We start from the raw sequence: 14052 nt of genomic DNA, 5'->3' as shown, positions 1-14052 counted from the left end.
GCAGTGTTCCAGGTGACTGTGTTTTGTGCACTTATGAAAGCCCCAGTGCCAAGAACAGTCCCTTATCCACTGTGCCTGACCCATATTGAGCACTGAATAAAATCATTGTAAGGATTAATGAAAGAGGGAGGGAGAAAATAAATGTAAGAGTAATACAAAGTCAGAGAAGGAAATAATCTGTAAGAGTAAAAAAAAAATGCATTTTAAGACATGATCACCTACCTGGAAGCTTGGATAAATGTAGTAGCTGCTTGTTGCTTTGCCTCACTTTCCCAACTCACTAAGGCCTTGGCTTTTTACTTGGAATCTGTGAATACACAGATAAGCACATAGTAGCTATCATTTATTGCAAAGTTATGGTTTTCCTATTACTGCTCTTCCCTGTTACCACCTTATGAGGTACTGCCCCATTTTACACAAACAAAAAATGTAAACACAGGCTAAATAACTTGCTCAATGCTATTCTGTGTAGCTCAAAATTATGTGAGTCCAGCGCACATTCACCTAACTTTAGACTAAATAGATGCTCACTAGAGTGTGCTGAGTAGTAGTTGCTCTTTTTTTTTTAATTAATGGAATAACGAGTAATTATAAATGATTCCTTGAGGAGATGGCAGTGAGATACGCCTTAAAGTAATAAAGTGTAATGAGCAGGGGTGGTGATGAGGGATAGAGTATTTAGGCAGTAGGGGCAATCTGTTAAAATAACAGGTATTGACATAGTACAAGAGTTCTGATTTTCTGCTATAAAGAATATATTTGAAAGTGTAGTTAGATTTGTATCTAGATTATGAAGGACTTTCAATGCTAATCTGAGATGATGGTGTTCAGGTTTTACTTTAGCAGTAAGTTCAATTCATCCTAGATTTCTTTTTAGCAGGAAAGGGCCTTGAAAACAAATATCAATATGAACCTAGAATTTTTTTTTTAAAGATTTATTTATTTATTCATACAGAACTGGGATTCAGGCCAGAGATGCGGAAGGTGAGAGGATTCACCAGGGACAGAGTGGGGAGCAGAACAGGCAGATTGACGAAGTACACTGCTGAGAGGAGCAGCGGGCGGGTCAGGAGAGGTCTGCCGCGCCATGTGGATCTCCTCCAGGGCAGGCAGGGATGGAACTCATGCAGAAGTGGCTTAAGCTTCTTAGTGCAGTGCTTTAATCCGCAGCACCACCAGGGAGGGCCTGAACCTAGAATTTTTAAGAAAGGTCAAAAGCAACTAATATCTTGAGGAAGTTTGCTGATAGAGACTAATGCTCTTTAGATGAGAATGAACTGAAAATTCCATAGGAGGAGTGTTTTCCAAAGGAGCTGAACTCTAGGTGTTGACCAAAGTCTTGAGCACTGTCAGGTAGTTGCAGTTTCTGTGGTCATGCATAGAGAGAACGGCAGGCATAAGTTGACAGATGTCAGGTTTATGGTGCCATTGCTTTCTTTTGACATTTGATTGACATCTAGGTTTTAGAAAAACCTTAGAGTATGATAAAAATAAATTAGTGTGCCTGTGTAGATCTCAGTTTTCCCCTTATCTTTTCTGATATAAACTTAGCCTTAGGTTTAAGTTGTCATCAGTGGTCTCAACTCTAACCTATCACGTCACCAGGCTTCTGTTTTAAAGGGAATTTTCCTTTACAGGATCACAACTGGATAACATCATTTCAGTTTTACCTACCATTGTCCCAAAGTTTTAAAACAGTAATCCCTCTTCTACTAAAAGAAGTATTTACCATCATTTACTGGAGTGATAGTATTGGCTATCACTAGATGTTAACAGCTTGTGTTCCTCCAACCGTAACAGTCATGTCTTAACATTGTTTTGAGTTTTTGACTTTGTATAAATGAAATATTTACCCACAATATGCTTCCCCCTTCTGTTCAACATTATTTTCGTGAGAACATTTATATATATATATATATATGTATCAGGATGTCAGAAAAGTCATGGTGTGGCTTTTTTGAAAAACAAAAAATGCATCATAACTTTTCCAACAACCCAGTTGTATTCTATGAATGAATATATCACAACTTACCATTCTGATCATGATGGACTTTCTTATTACAAATAGTGCTCATATAAATAGTCTTGTATATATTTCCTTGTGCAAATCTGTTTCTCTAAAGCAGTAGTTCTCAAATATGACCATGCATCAGCATCACCTGAAAAACTGTTGCAAATACATTTTGCTGGGCTCCCACCTCCATTGTATCTGACTCAGGAGGTCTGGGGTAGGCCCCCCAAATTTGACTTCCTAACAGTTTCTTAGGTGTAATTATCTATTGACCCAAGAACTGTTACAGTTTACTGTATAGATCTAGCTGTAGAATTGCTGGTGTGAAATAGAGAGTGTAAGATGTTCACTTTTTCTAGGTAATGCTAGCTTGTTTTGCTGCTTGCAAAATGAAAAAGAATTCTCAGACTTTAATATTTGCCAATATGGGGATGTCCATGTTATCTTATTATGTGCCCCCATGGTGAAATGATTTCATTTTGCTCTCTTCAAAAAAAAAAAAAGAAAGAAAAAACAGCCTGCTTTATTCATTTATTTTTAAAGATTTACTTATTTTTGCATACAGACCGGGGTACAGGCCAGAGGTGCAGGCCTGTGAAGAGTGAAGAGCAGAACAGGCAGATCAAAGTACACTGCTGAGGGGAGCAGTGGGCTAGACAGGAGAGATCTGCTGTACCATGTGGATCACCTCCTATGCAGGGATTGAACCCCTCACTGAAGTGGTTACAGCTAGCTTGCAGTGTTGCCTCCTAACCCATTACACCACCAGGGTGGGCCTCATTTTTCTCTTTTATGTTAAAGCTTTCTGAATACATGGAATTTTCCCAGATTAAATAAAAATCTTTTCCAGGATACAGGATAAATCTCTGTCTCTCTCTCTCTCTGTGTCTCTATCTCATACACACACACAACACACACACAGTTCACAGAATAATTTTTGTGCTAATCAAGTTTGGTTTCAGTTGCTTAAGAAGAATCTTAGATAATTACTGAATTTTTAAGTACTTTTGTTATTCTATTGGTCTTTACTAAAAAATCAAAGGAGAGATTCCCCTTTAGTGAGGAGTCTTGTTTAAATCAAAGGAGTTACTTTTAATTGGAAAAGTTTCTTTTAAGTAAATGTATCGCATAACCTCTGAGAATTTCTACATAGCCAGCTTCAAGTTGACTTTTAACAGGTTCACATTGAGGAGGAGAAGCTGCTGTAGTGTTGACCCCTCATTCAGAAATGTTGCCTTGGTGTTACCATTGGTGTAGATGGTAGCTGCACACTTTCACAGCCTCGGGTGCACTCAAGAGCCTGTGTATTGTGACCAGGCATTCAGTGGGCTTTGGTATCTGCTGTCAGTGTGACTGGGCACTAATGGATGATGGACTGTCTTTCAGCTCTCATGACGCTGGTTATCATGCTGCTGCACCTGTTCTGGGGTGTTGTCTTTTTTGATGGCTGTGAGAAGAAAAAGTGGTACGTCCTTCTTGTAGTTCTGCTGTCCCATCTGCTGGTGTCAACTCTGGTGAGTATTGCCACTGTACACAAATTTTGGAACTGAAGTCCACACACCTAAAATGATAGATTCTATTTTACATGAAGTCCATACTAATGGGACAATGAGGAAATTCCAAAAAGTTGTTTTAATGAGTGCTGACATCTAAGTCTTACCACAGAAAGACAGTAGCTTAATTTTTGGTCAAGCTCATTAAAGATGTTTTTCTATTCCTCTAATGCTGAAATAGCTTACATTATGCACATGTAGCATATCTTAAACAATTGCTATGTTATTATAAATTATTTTAATATATACATTTTGATAGCTTTATGCTATTACATAAAAATAGTTTGCTTAGCTGTTAGAAGAAGAAATATTTGTTTCTATTTTTAGTTACCATTAGGGTGTCATGAATATGACATTTATTCAATAGAGTCCAAGGAATGGAATTATGAATATTTTTTAAAAATCTGATGCAAATCGCTAAAATACTGTACACATTTGTACCATTTTACTCATACTGATCAATAACAAGAGTGTCATTTCACTCTTCTCATGGACATTCTAATAATGCTGTTTTTCAACGTAGAAAAAGTTTTAAAAGATAACTGGATTAGATTGTATTTTAAACACTATTTAATACTTGGGATCTGACTTTTACTGCTGTCATCTTTACATTATACTGCCTTGTCCTGACTTATTACAAGGGCTCCTCCTCATGGTGTTTTGTTTCCTGTTTCTTTCCTCCATCCATTTTGTGTTTATATCAAGTTTTCTTTTACCAGACTCCTTGTCCTGTCATCCATCTAAAGTACAATCATAACTTCCCCTCCTTAAGCCTTTTACTGGTGCTGGATACTAATCTTAGCCTTAAACTATGACATCCATGCAAAGGCAATTATTCAGCCAAAAGTACTGAGTAGAGAAGGAATTAAAATGTTAAAGCCATTTATCTCTGGTTATTGAGATTGTGAATTCTTTTTATACATATAGTTCTTATCATGTTCCAAGTTCTTTATATTTGCCTTTCTATCAAAAAGTTACATATAAAAGCAAGTGTCCTTTTTTCTAGATCTGATTGACTGTTCATTCATTTGTCAGGTATTTATTGAGTGCTTTCTATGTTCCATGCATTGTTCTGGGTGAATATACCAGTTTAGTAAACAAAACAAAGATCTCTGGCTTTATAATATACTGAGGGGAGAGCAGCAATAAGCAATAGACAGAATTTAGAGATTATATATCAGAAATGGATAGGCTTGTAGAAAAGGGAGAGGGCAGTAGAATAGGGCAGATTAAAGAGATCCATAGTGTGGGGTTTGGGAGTAGGTGTGTTAAACTTTTTTAAGTAAGTGGTGAGAGTAAGCTTCATTGTGGAGATAATATTTAAGCAAACTGGTGAAGTAGAATTGCTTATGTGACTATCTAAGAAGAGTATCTTGAATTGAACAGCCATTGGTAAAGTATTAAGATTAAAAAATATTATTGACCTCTTTATGGAAAGTGAGGGTGGTTAGAATAGAGTGAGGCAGAGAGATTGGTAGGACACTGTCACTGAATTGAAGGTGAGAAGGGAAGTAGGGATTGGAAAGGAAAACCACATATGTATAATGCAGGACTTTGGTCTTCATGCTCGTGAAATAGGAGCTACTATGGGGTATTAAGGAGAGGGTTACGATCTTTTAAGTTTAAAAACTTTTTAAACTTACAACCTTTGCCTTGACATAATATGCTATGTGGAGAGTAGATTACAGTGGAGGAAGAAATTAAAGTCATCAAGAGAAGAAAGGTGACAGCTTGGGTGAGATAATGGGAAATTATGACAAATCAGATACAGGTCATATTTTTGAAAGTAGAGCCAAAAGCATTTCCTGACAAAATGCATAAGGCATGGGAGAGACAGAAGAGCCAACATGTCTTTAAGGCTTTTGCTTGGATAGTTTACAATGGTGGTGTTGTCATCAGCTAAAATGGGGGAGATCACAAGTTCTATTTGGGCATTTTAACTGGAGTTGTTTATTGGCTATTTAAGTGAAGATATTGGGTAGGCAGTTGGATAAAAAAAATCTGGAGTTTGGGAGAACAATATGGACTAGAAAAGAAGGTAGCAAGGAGTGAGTGTGGGCAGACATGCAGGCAGGTGAAGAGGCCCAAGAATTAAGCCCTAGGACACTCCAGCATTGAGGTTTGGGAAAGCAGAGGAGACTGGGAAGAAGCAACCAGTGAGGTAAAGAAAAACCAGGAACCAGATGTCCTGTCTAAGTGTATGAAGGAGGGGTGAGAGATAGCTAGCGGGTGTCTGTGGAGTAAAGCTCAGACTTTTTTTTGTTTGACATAACTCTCTTAATTTTAGTGGTAAAAAACTTACCTCCTGCTACTCCCCACAGTTGATATCATATACTCCCTATAATGGGTCCAGTGTGGCTCCCCAATGGATATGACTTTTTCCTTACTGTTTTATCTGCAGCGAATAGTCTCTTTCTAACCTAGGTCAGTGGGAAAGATACTTATTCCATGTGAAGTCTCTGGAGAAGGTGCATATCCAAACTCGGCAGTATAGCTCACTTATTCATAACTGTGTTATACTGTTCCTCAGCCAGTATTTCATTTTACATAGTGTTTATATCTTTCTCTCCAACTAGTTTATCATCAAGTCTGGAACCTTACCTTGTCAATATTTATATCCCTTATTACTCTGGCATATAGGAGGTGGCCAGTAGATCTTGTTGAATATTGCATAGTTGATATTATTCTCTTTAATCATAAAAAGGAATCCAGAAAATTCGAATGATTATATGCTGAAAAGTTGACAGAAGTTATCTCTGAATGTCAGGTTTCAGAAAATTCCGAATTGTTTTATTACAGTAAGATACATGAAGATAAGTGTACAAATCAGAAGTGTACATTTTGATGAATTTTCACAATTTGAACATACCTGTGTAACTCAAACCTACATGAAAACCAAAACATTATCAGCTCCCAGGAGGCTCCTAGTGCCACACCATTAGTCCCCAAGGTAACCATGATTCTAATAGCACAAAATGCCCAGCCTTTTGGTATTTTATATAAATGGAACCATACAATATTTGCTTTTGTGTCTGACTCCTTTACCGCAATGTTATGTGTATGTGATTCATCTATATATAATTACTGAGTGCTCTTTTATTGAAGTATAGCATTCTGTTGTGTGACTATCCCATGATTTACCCATTCTGGAACAAAAAAGGCATGTTATATCTAACTATCATGAATAGTGCTGTTTTCATCAGCCTAGTGCATGTCCCCTGGTGAACATATGTACACATTTCTTTTGAATATATGCCTAGGAATGGTGTTGCAGGTCATGGGTACACCTGTCTGCTGTCAGCTGTTAGCTGTTCACACTCATTTTTTCAGTGTGGTTATATCCACGTATACCCCCACCACTCACAAAGCTGCAGTTCCTCATCCTCACCAACACGTAGTATATGGCATTCTGTTGTCTACCCTACTGGGAATGTAGAGATGTCACATTCTTTAGCCTGTATTTCCCTGATGATTAGTGATGCTGAGCATGTCTTCATATGTTTATTGACCATTTGGATAATTCTTTTATGAAGTGCCTATTCAGATCTTTTGCCTGATGTCCCATTAGGTTGTTTTGTCTTTTTGTGGAAATCTGTATCCTCTAAAAGAGGCTTTTATCAGAGATGTGTATTGCAAATAATTTCTACTCTGTAGTTTGTCTTTACATTCTCTTAATGCTGAGTTTTTAAGAACAAAAGCTCATCATTGTAATCGAATCAATTTTTATGGTTTATTTTTGTTTAATAAAAATCTATGAATTTCATTTTAAAATTTATTTTGTGTTTTATTTGTGTATTTTAATATTTTAAACAATCATGTAATTGTTTAAAATGATAAGTAGTTAAAGAAACATACAAAAGAACTTAGTATCCTGTAAAATTAAAATTCTTTGGATTTTAGGTATATGATTATTTGGAAGGAGAGTCCAGAAGGTGTTCAGTGTGTGCTACATTCACAGACACATAGTATCCACAGTACTCTTCTATGGGCACAACGTCAGTTCATGTCTCTAGCCAGAGCTGATGGGCCTGGTCAGTGTGTCTTCCCTAGGGGGACTTGTGCAGGAAGAGTGAGCGCAATAGCCATGAGAAAGCTTGGAGGCACTTACCAACAGGCAGAGGTGTGTGGTGATGAAATATTAACTAACCCAATTGAATTCTCCTCTTACCGTGTAAATGCTGGGGCTGACTGGGAACCCATCTCCCTGTCTTACCCTGGCTCAGCAGAGGTGTCCCTCCTTCTATCAAAGAGCACGCCCTTCACTTTGACTCTAAGACCTGACTCTCTCCAACTTCTGGACTTTCACACCTTTGTACCCTCTACCTTACACCAGCACCAGCAGCCTTTCCCCCCTTGTAGCCACCATGTTTCTTTAATCTCCATTTGTAGGAAATGTTTTTCATTGATTTGCCACTCATTTACAGAACTATATAATTTTGAAATTGCAGCTTCATGTACAGCCACCACTTCTGTTTACAATTCCCAATCACAGCAAATGTTAAAAGAGTTACCTCTATAATTTTTGTTTCCAATTCACTTCTTATTTCTAGACTAATCAGATTTTGGATCAACTGTTCAAAAACTATCCAGGTCAAAAATGACTTCCATTTCTCCAAACCTAATGGACATTATCTTTTTCTCCTCTTACCAACCTTTAATAAGAATCTGACTTTTGTATCACACTCCTTGACTTTCCTCTTACCTTCTTTTCTGACTTCTTCCAAACAATTTATAAATGCGAATTTCTCAGGGCTCTATCTCTTCTCTTTTCCCTTCTCCGTATAATAACTCCTGGGTAATTGCATTGAGAGCCACGACTTAGATACTTTCTCTGAGCTGGGTTCTTTATTCCTTCTTTTAGCTGTGGCCTCTCTTCTGGCCCCAACTCGTATGTGTGACTGCTTACTGACACCTGCCTTTGGGAAACTCACAGGCATCCCACTCTCAGTATGCCATCTTTGAATTTGATTTTCACTCATCACTCCAAGTCTCATTTTTACCCAAGTCCCCAAGCAAGGCTTGCCTCGGGTCTCTGCTATCATTAAATAGCACCTCCACTCCTCTAAAGCTGGAATCGTGCAAGTCAGTCATGACCTCTCCCTTTCTTCATGTTCATCCCGTCAGCAAGTCTGTCAGGTGATATCATCCACTCTCTTCATCCCCACCGCCAGCCCGGTCTGTCCTGTCCACTCCTCCTCCAGTATAGAGTTTTCCTAACTAGTTTCCCTGTTTTCTTCATAGCCCCCTTTAATCCATTCTTGGCAGGTTTATAAATCTAAATAAAATTACTCAGCTCTTCGATCTAAAACCCTTCAGTGCCTCTTCCTTGCACTGAGGATGCAATCCACACTTACATCTTTACTAGCATGCTGCATAGCTGGCCCTGCCATCCCCTCTGATACTGTGTGCAGACCGTCCGTAGCCACACCAGGTTAATACTGACTCCTGCTGTGTTCTTAGCCGTCTCTTCACCCTTCTTTGGTTCCATCCTTCCATCTCCACAAGGCTGATTCACTCATCCTGTAGTCTCAGTTTAATTACTTTTTCCTCAGAGCCTTTCTTGATCATCTTGTTCTTAACCTGGTGGGGCACTGTCACAGTTATAATTACTATGTCCTTCATTTATTACTTATCTTTATTAGGATAGGTACTTTGGCCATCACTGTTTCATAACATAGTACTTTTCAGCATTCTGTCAGTATTTTATAAATGAATTTTTGTAATCTGTAGCATTTGTTCAGCTAAAAAAGACACACTTTTCCTCATGTTCCCTTGAATACTAATTATTCATATGAAGTACCTTGAACTTGCCTCACTTTATTACAAATTCTAATAGCCAGTTAACAAGGGAATGATTAAAATGAGGCCCAGGTTATTTAAGAATGTATCTTCTGTTGTGATATACATTAGGTTCTGGCTTTTCAACCCTCTGGGGTTTCCATTTGACTACAGTGAAGCATAGTTGTTGAGGGGAATATCTGTTGACTAGGTTAATTCTGTATGTCTTTAGGTCCTGGTACTCCTTGACACATGATATACAAACACACCCCAGCTATTGAAAATATTTCATGTTTTCCTATATCTTTGTTTACTCCACGTGTTTAATAAGCTTGTTGTTATTACCCAAGCTGATTTATTTTCCCTTTGCAGACCCTCATAAGTCCTTATTATGGAGTAATTCTGGTGTCAGCATATATCATCATGGTGCTCACGGGCATCTGGGCATTCTTTGTTGCTGGAGGCAGCTGCCGAAGCCTGAAACTCTGCCTGCTCTGCCAAGACAAGGACTTCCTTCTTTTCAGCCAGCGCTCCAGATAACCTCCAAGAACCAGCCCCTCTCGAACAGTGAGCTGTGTCTTTAGAGGAAGCACAATTGTGCCTTTGTCTAAAAATCCTTTATCCAGGTGGAATTTAGGGAAAACAAAACTATCTGGATACAATAAGGACTTTCATGCAGCGGCTCTCTGAAAGGGCTACATCAGTGGTGTGCATCCTGACTGCACGTTAGAAGCACCTGGGGAAGCATAAGGAATAGTGGTTTCTGGGCTCCACACTACAGATTTAAATTTTCTGGGTAATTTTTGAAAACTACTCAGATGACTGTGACGGGCAGCCAGGTTGACAACCATTGGTGTTCAAGTAAGAGCTTCCTGAGAACATTGGAAGTAAAAAAGAGTCAATGTTTAGTTTTGTCCTAACTTGTACTGAGCAAGTTGATATCTGAAGGTCAAATCCTGATTAGCTTTTTCTTCTTAAGTTCTGAAGTTGTTTCTTCTTAAGTTCTGAAGTCGCAGAAGACTAAAGGGCTATCACTTCTGTGAACTGTTTTCGTGTACTTCACTAGACCCTGGTTTTGTGAGAACATGGTAGGCTGAGCTAAATGCAACAACTGCACTGACTCACTGTAATTTAGCCAAAGGAAGCTATTAATGAATAAGCTGTCTTTGAAGATTTTCCACTCTAGATATTGCTTTTTGAAGCATTGCATTGTTTTTGAGCATATACTCAGTTTATTTAGCTAAAAACTAATTATTTTCTGACTTCTGGAAGGTATTATAAAACTAAGAATTTTTGTGCAATTTCAAATCTTTCCTCAGTTTAAGGATTTTCACGGGCTCTGCCCCAAAGCACTGTTTGCCAGTTGAGTGCTAGTTGCTGGACTAGTTGAGGTGAAACCTGTTGATCTATCTGAGCATTTGAGCATTTGAGTTGCTGAGGTGATGTACCCTGGCACAGGCTTTGCTGAAACAATAGAATTTTACTAAAAGCATGAGGAAAACAAGCCAGTAGTGTGGCATTGACACTTAATTTGCTCCTGTGATACTAACAGATACTTCCCCCTAGTGGTGTCGTATAGTATTTAGAAATACATCTACCGCTACCAAATTCATGCTTTTACCTAACTAACCCTTATGATCTTCAGGTCTAGTAAATGGCTCAGAATTTGGTAGTAGATACAGAATTCCCTTTAAAGGAATGCCCAAGGTATATGTTTAGCCCCTAAACAGTACTTTTGATTTCCTTTGTAAAAAGGAAATGGCATTGAATTCTGTCTATACTAATTAGAAATTGTTGCTGTTTGATGATTCTTAGGAAACTGATGGCACGAAATGGAAATTCCCTCACATTAAAGTGGTAACCTCAGTGGACCCCAGATGGGCAGTAACCATAAAAGAAATAGGGGCAGCAAAGAGAAGCTCACTAGCCACGTGACAGATAGTAGGATTTGATAACAGGGGTGAAGCAGAAATGTGAGAAATGTGGGTTAGCCACACATTATTCCATGTACCAGAACCTAAACCTTACACATCACCTAAACCTTTATCAATGAAATCCCTTCCTGCCTTTAAATTACTAGGATTTTCCAGTTCAGAAATTCAAGAGGAATAGGTGTTCTTGTAAGACTATACACAGTTTCATAAGCAGTCAAAGTTATTCCCCAGTAAAGTTTACTTCAACACTAAAACCAATGTTTCTACCGCAGCTGTTGACTTGACCTTATTTAAGACTTCCTTTGACTGAAAGAACCATAGGAAGAATTAAGGGCATAAAACCCAAGCTGTGAAATGTTCTATGCAGAGTTGTGGGTAACAAGATACATATTGAAGGTGGCTTTATTCTTATTGGAACATGATGTTCTTTGAGGTAGAGTAAGGAAAATATATAGTTAACTACTGCTGTTATTTAGAAATCTCTTAAATGGACAGTCTGGCAAGTTTTTGCTGCTCTGTAAAGTATAGGAAAATGTAAGAACAAAACTCACCCTTGAGCCCTGAGGATGTACTCTGTTCATTACTAGTTAAAGAACCTAGGATATTATAAGCTGTCATTTATAAAAACTCAACAAGAAAATTCTGATGGTGAGATTATTGTCTTAGTTCAGTAAATTGTTTAATAATTCTTGATTACCTATGAGTCTAAGAATGTTGTATACTTGATTTCTCTTATAGGCTGAGCATTGCCATAGTCATGTTAGGCACCACTGTTGCAAATTGCCTTGCTTTGCCTGAAGCCAGGGAAGTCCAGAGGGAGCATATATTCTTCCTCTGTTGTGTATATATATATATATATATATATATATATATATATAGAGAGAGAGAGAGAGAGAGAGAGAGAGAGAGAGAGAGAGAGAGAGAGAGAGAGAGATACCTTTGTTTTTGCTTTAGTAATATAAAATGAACTTTTTGAGTGTTGATAGTATTCGGAGAGGAAGAGGTGGTGTTGATGTTGCATGTTCTCCTCCACACAGGGTTTTCTCAGTTTGAAGTGAGAGTTGGGTATATTTAAAGTTGACCTTGGAATGTGAATATTGTTGTAGCACTTAAATATGTTGACCTTTGAATAGCAGATACTTGTTTTGTTGCTAGTAAACATTGTGTTTATTTTTCATTCATTGGAACTAGTGTTTGTAACTGGAGTACTTCCATATTGGCCTCCCTGTCTGGCAGTATAGAAATAGTAACTTCTTTAAGAGTAGCATAGTAAAAACACATCTGAAAGGAATAAATTATATTGGCAGACTGCATTGAAATAAATACTTCTTGTTCCCAATATTAATACTTTCCCATCCATATGTAGAACATTCCCACTTGGTATGATTTGTTGGGTAATTTTTTGGAACTGGAATGCCCAAGAGTTTTTCCTTGAAATCAGTGGTAATAACCTACCAAAGCATACCAAATAGGAATGTTCTACTTTCAGATAGCAGCAAAGCTGTATTTTTATTCTCTACTACATTTCAATGTCACTGAAATTGGCACATTCACACCAGAATGCTGGGTGTCTTTATCTGGTACAATATAAGCAGCTGTAACAAGAACTTCCTCCTATTTGGTACTCTTCCCCCCTGTCCTCAGATTAGTCCAGAACAGAGATTAGCAGTCTGTGTGGACCTGAACTCTCCAGGGAAGCAATGGTGGCAACCTGCATCAGGCATGCTCCTGGAAAGACAGTGCTGGTTTTTTGTGGGCTAAATTTTTTCTGGACTACAGTGTTCTTAATTGAGTTGCCAAGGTAGATATTGCAACAAAACAACTTCAAAGTGCTTGACTTATGGCATTTTGTTTATGATTGCAGTGTTTACATTTCTCATTTAATATGACTAAACCTCAATTTATTACATATTAGTGTTTAGAAAGGTGGATACTGTCTCTGTAAAATATGTAAGATTTTATATATGTTACACTGTTACATTGTATATACTTGCAATATCAGACATGCATTCAGTACACAATGCAATAGACTGTTTCCCAACCTGTATTTTTCAGTGAACAATAAAAAGACTGTTTGGCACTACTCATTTCTCATGTTCCCTCTTCTTTGGAATAGTGTATCCTTCGGGATCTGTTACTACAGTTTACGTCACTTGTAAAACTTGACTTCATTCTGTTGCTTAGGATTGGTCAGCTCTGAGACTCTTCAAAGCGAAATCTTTGTTCTCATTTAAAATTCATTTGGCCTGTTTCATTTGGGTGTGCTCAGAAACAGTTTGAATCAGAGAATCTTCTTGAGCTACCTTAAACCAGGCAGAGGTGACTCCTAAAGATCCTGGAACCCCACCTTGAGAAATCTGCTAAGTAATTATAAAATAATGAATTGTAACACACCACATATTAGTAGCTAAATGTGAAAGCTGAATGAAGGGGGAGTAGAATTTAGTTTTTACGAATTTTACCCTGTATGTCCTGTCCAGTTCTTTTGTTCTTCCTGCCCTGGATGAGAAGTCTTAAGTAGCCAAGAGTTGGAGCTTGGCCTTTGCTCTCAGATCACACAGATAATTGTTTTTGCATAAAACTCAAAACCCTATGATGCCTGTTCAGTCTGGTTTGAAATACCGCTGCTCCAGGTTTATGTTGACTGTTATTAAATGAAATATTCTTCAGGACCCAGGGTTCTGCTCCTAATTGGAAGTCTGTGGAGGTGGTGCACATTTTCCTCAGGTAACAGTACAGATTCACGTACAATTTCTACATTGAAGTTGTGGCTCCA

At 38.0% G+C, this 14052-nt stretch overlaps 1 protein-coding gene across 3 annotated transcripts in view; it reads left to right on the top strand.

Moving 5' to 3' along the window:
* Window positions 1–11584, top strand: part of APH1B (APH1B gamma secretase subunit) — a 29957-nt gene extending 18373 nt beyond the window's left edge. For all 3 annotated transcript variants that reach the window (XM_012728638.1, XM_004687700.2, XM_004687701.2), the window contains 2 exons: window positions 3398–3525; window positions 9715–11584. In XM_012728638.1, the coding sequence (XP_012584092.1) occupies window positions 3398–3525; window positions 9715–9882 (296 nt within the window). In that variant the 3' untranslated portion in view covers window positions 9883–11584. The remainder of the gene's footprint in view (window positions 1–3397; window positions 3526–9714) is intronic.
* Window positions 11585–14052: the final 2468 nt, after the last annotated feature.

Source organism: Condylura cristata, unplaced genomic scaffold (assembly GCF_000260355.1).
Source record: "Condylura cristata isolate star-nosed mole 26May11 unplaced genomic scaffold, ConCri1.0 scaffold00023, whole genome shotgun sequence".
Taxonomy (NCBI): domain Eukaryota; kingdom Metazoa; phylum Chordata; class Mammalia; order Eulipotyphla; family Talpidae; genus Condylura; species Condylura cristata.
The sequence above is the reverse complement of the archived record's forward strand: the minus strand, read 5'-3'. Positions and strand labels throughout refer to the sequence as shown.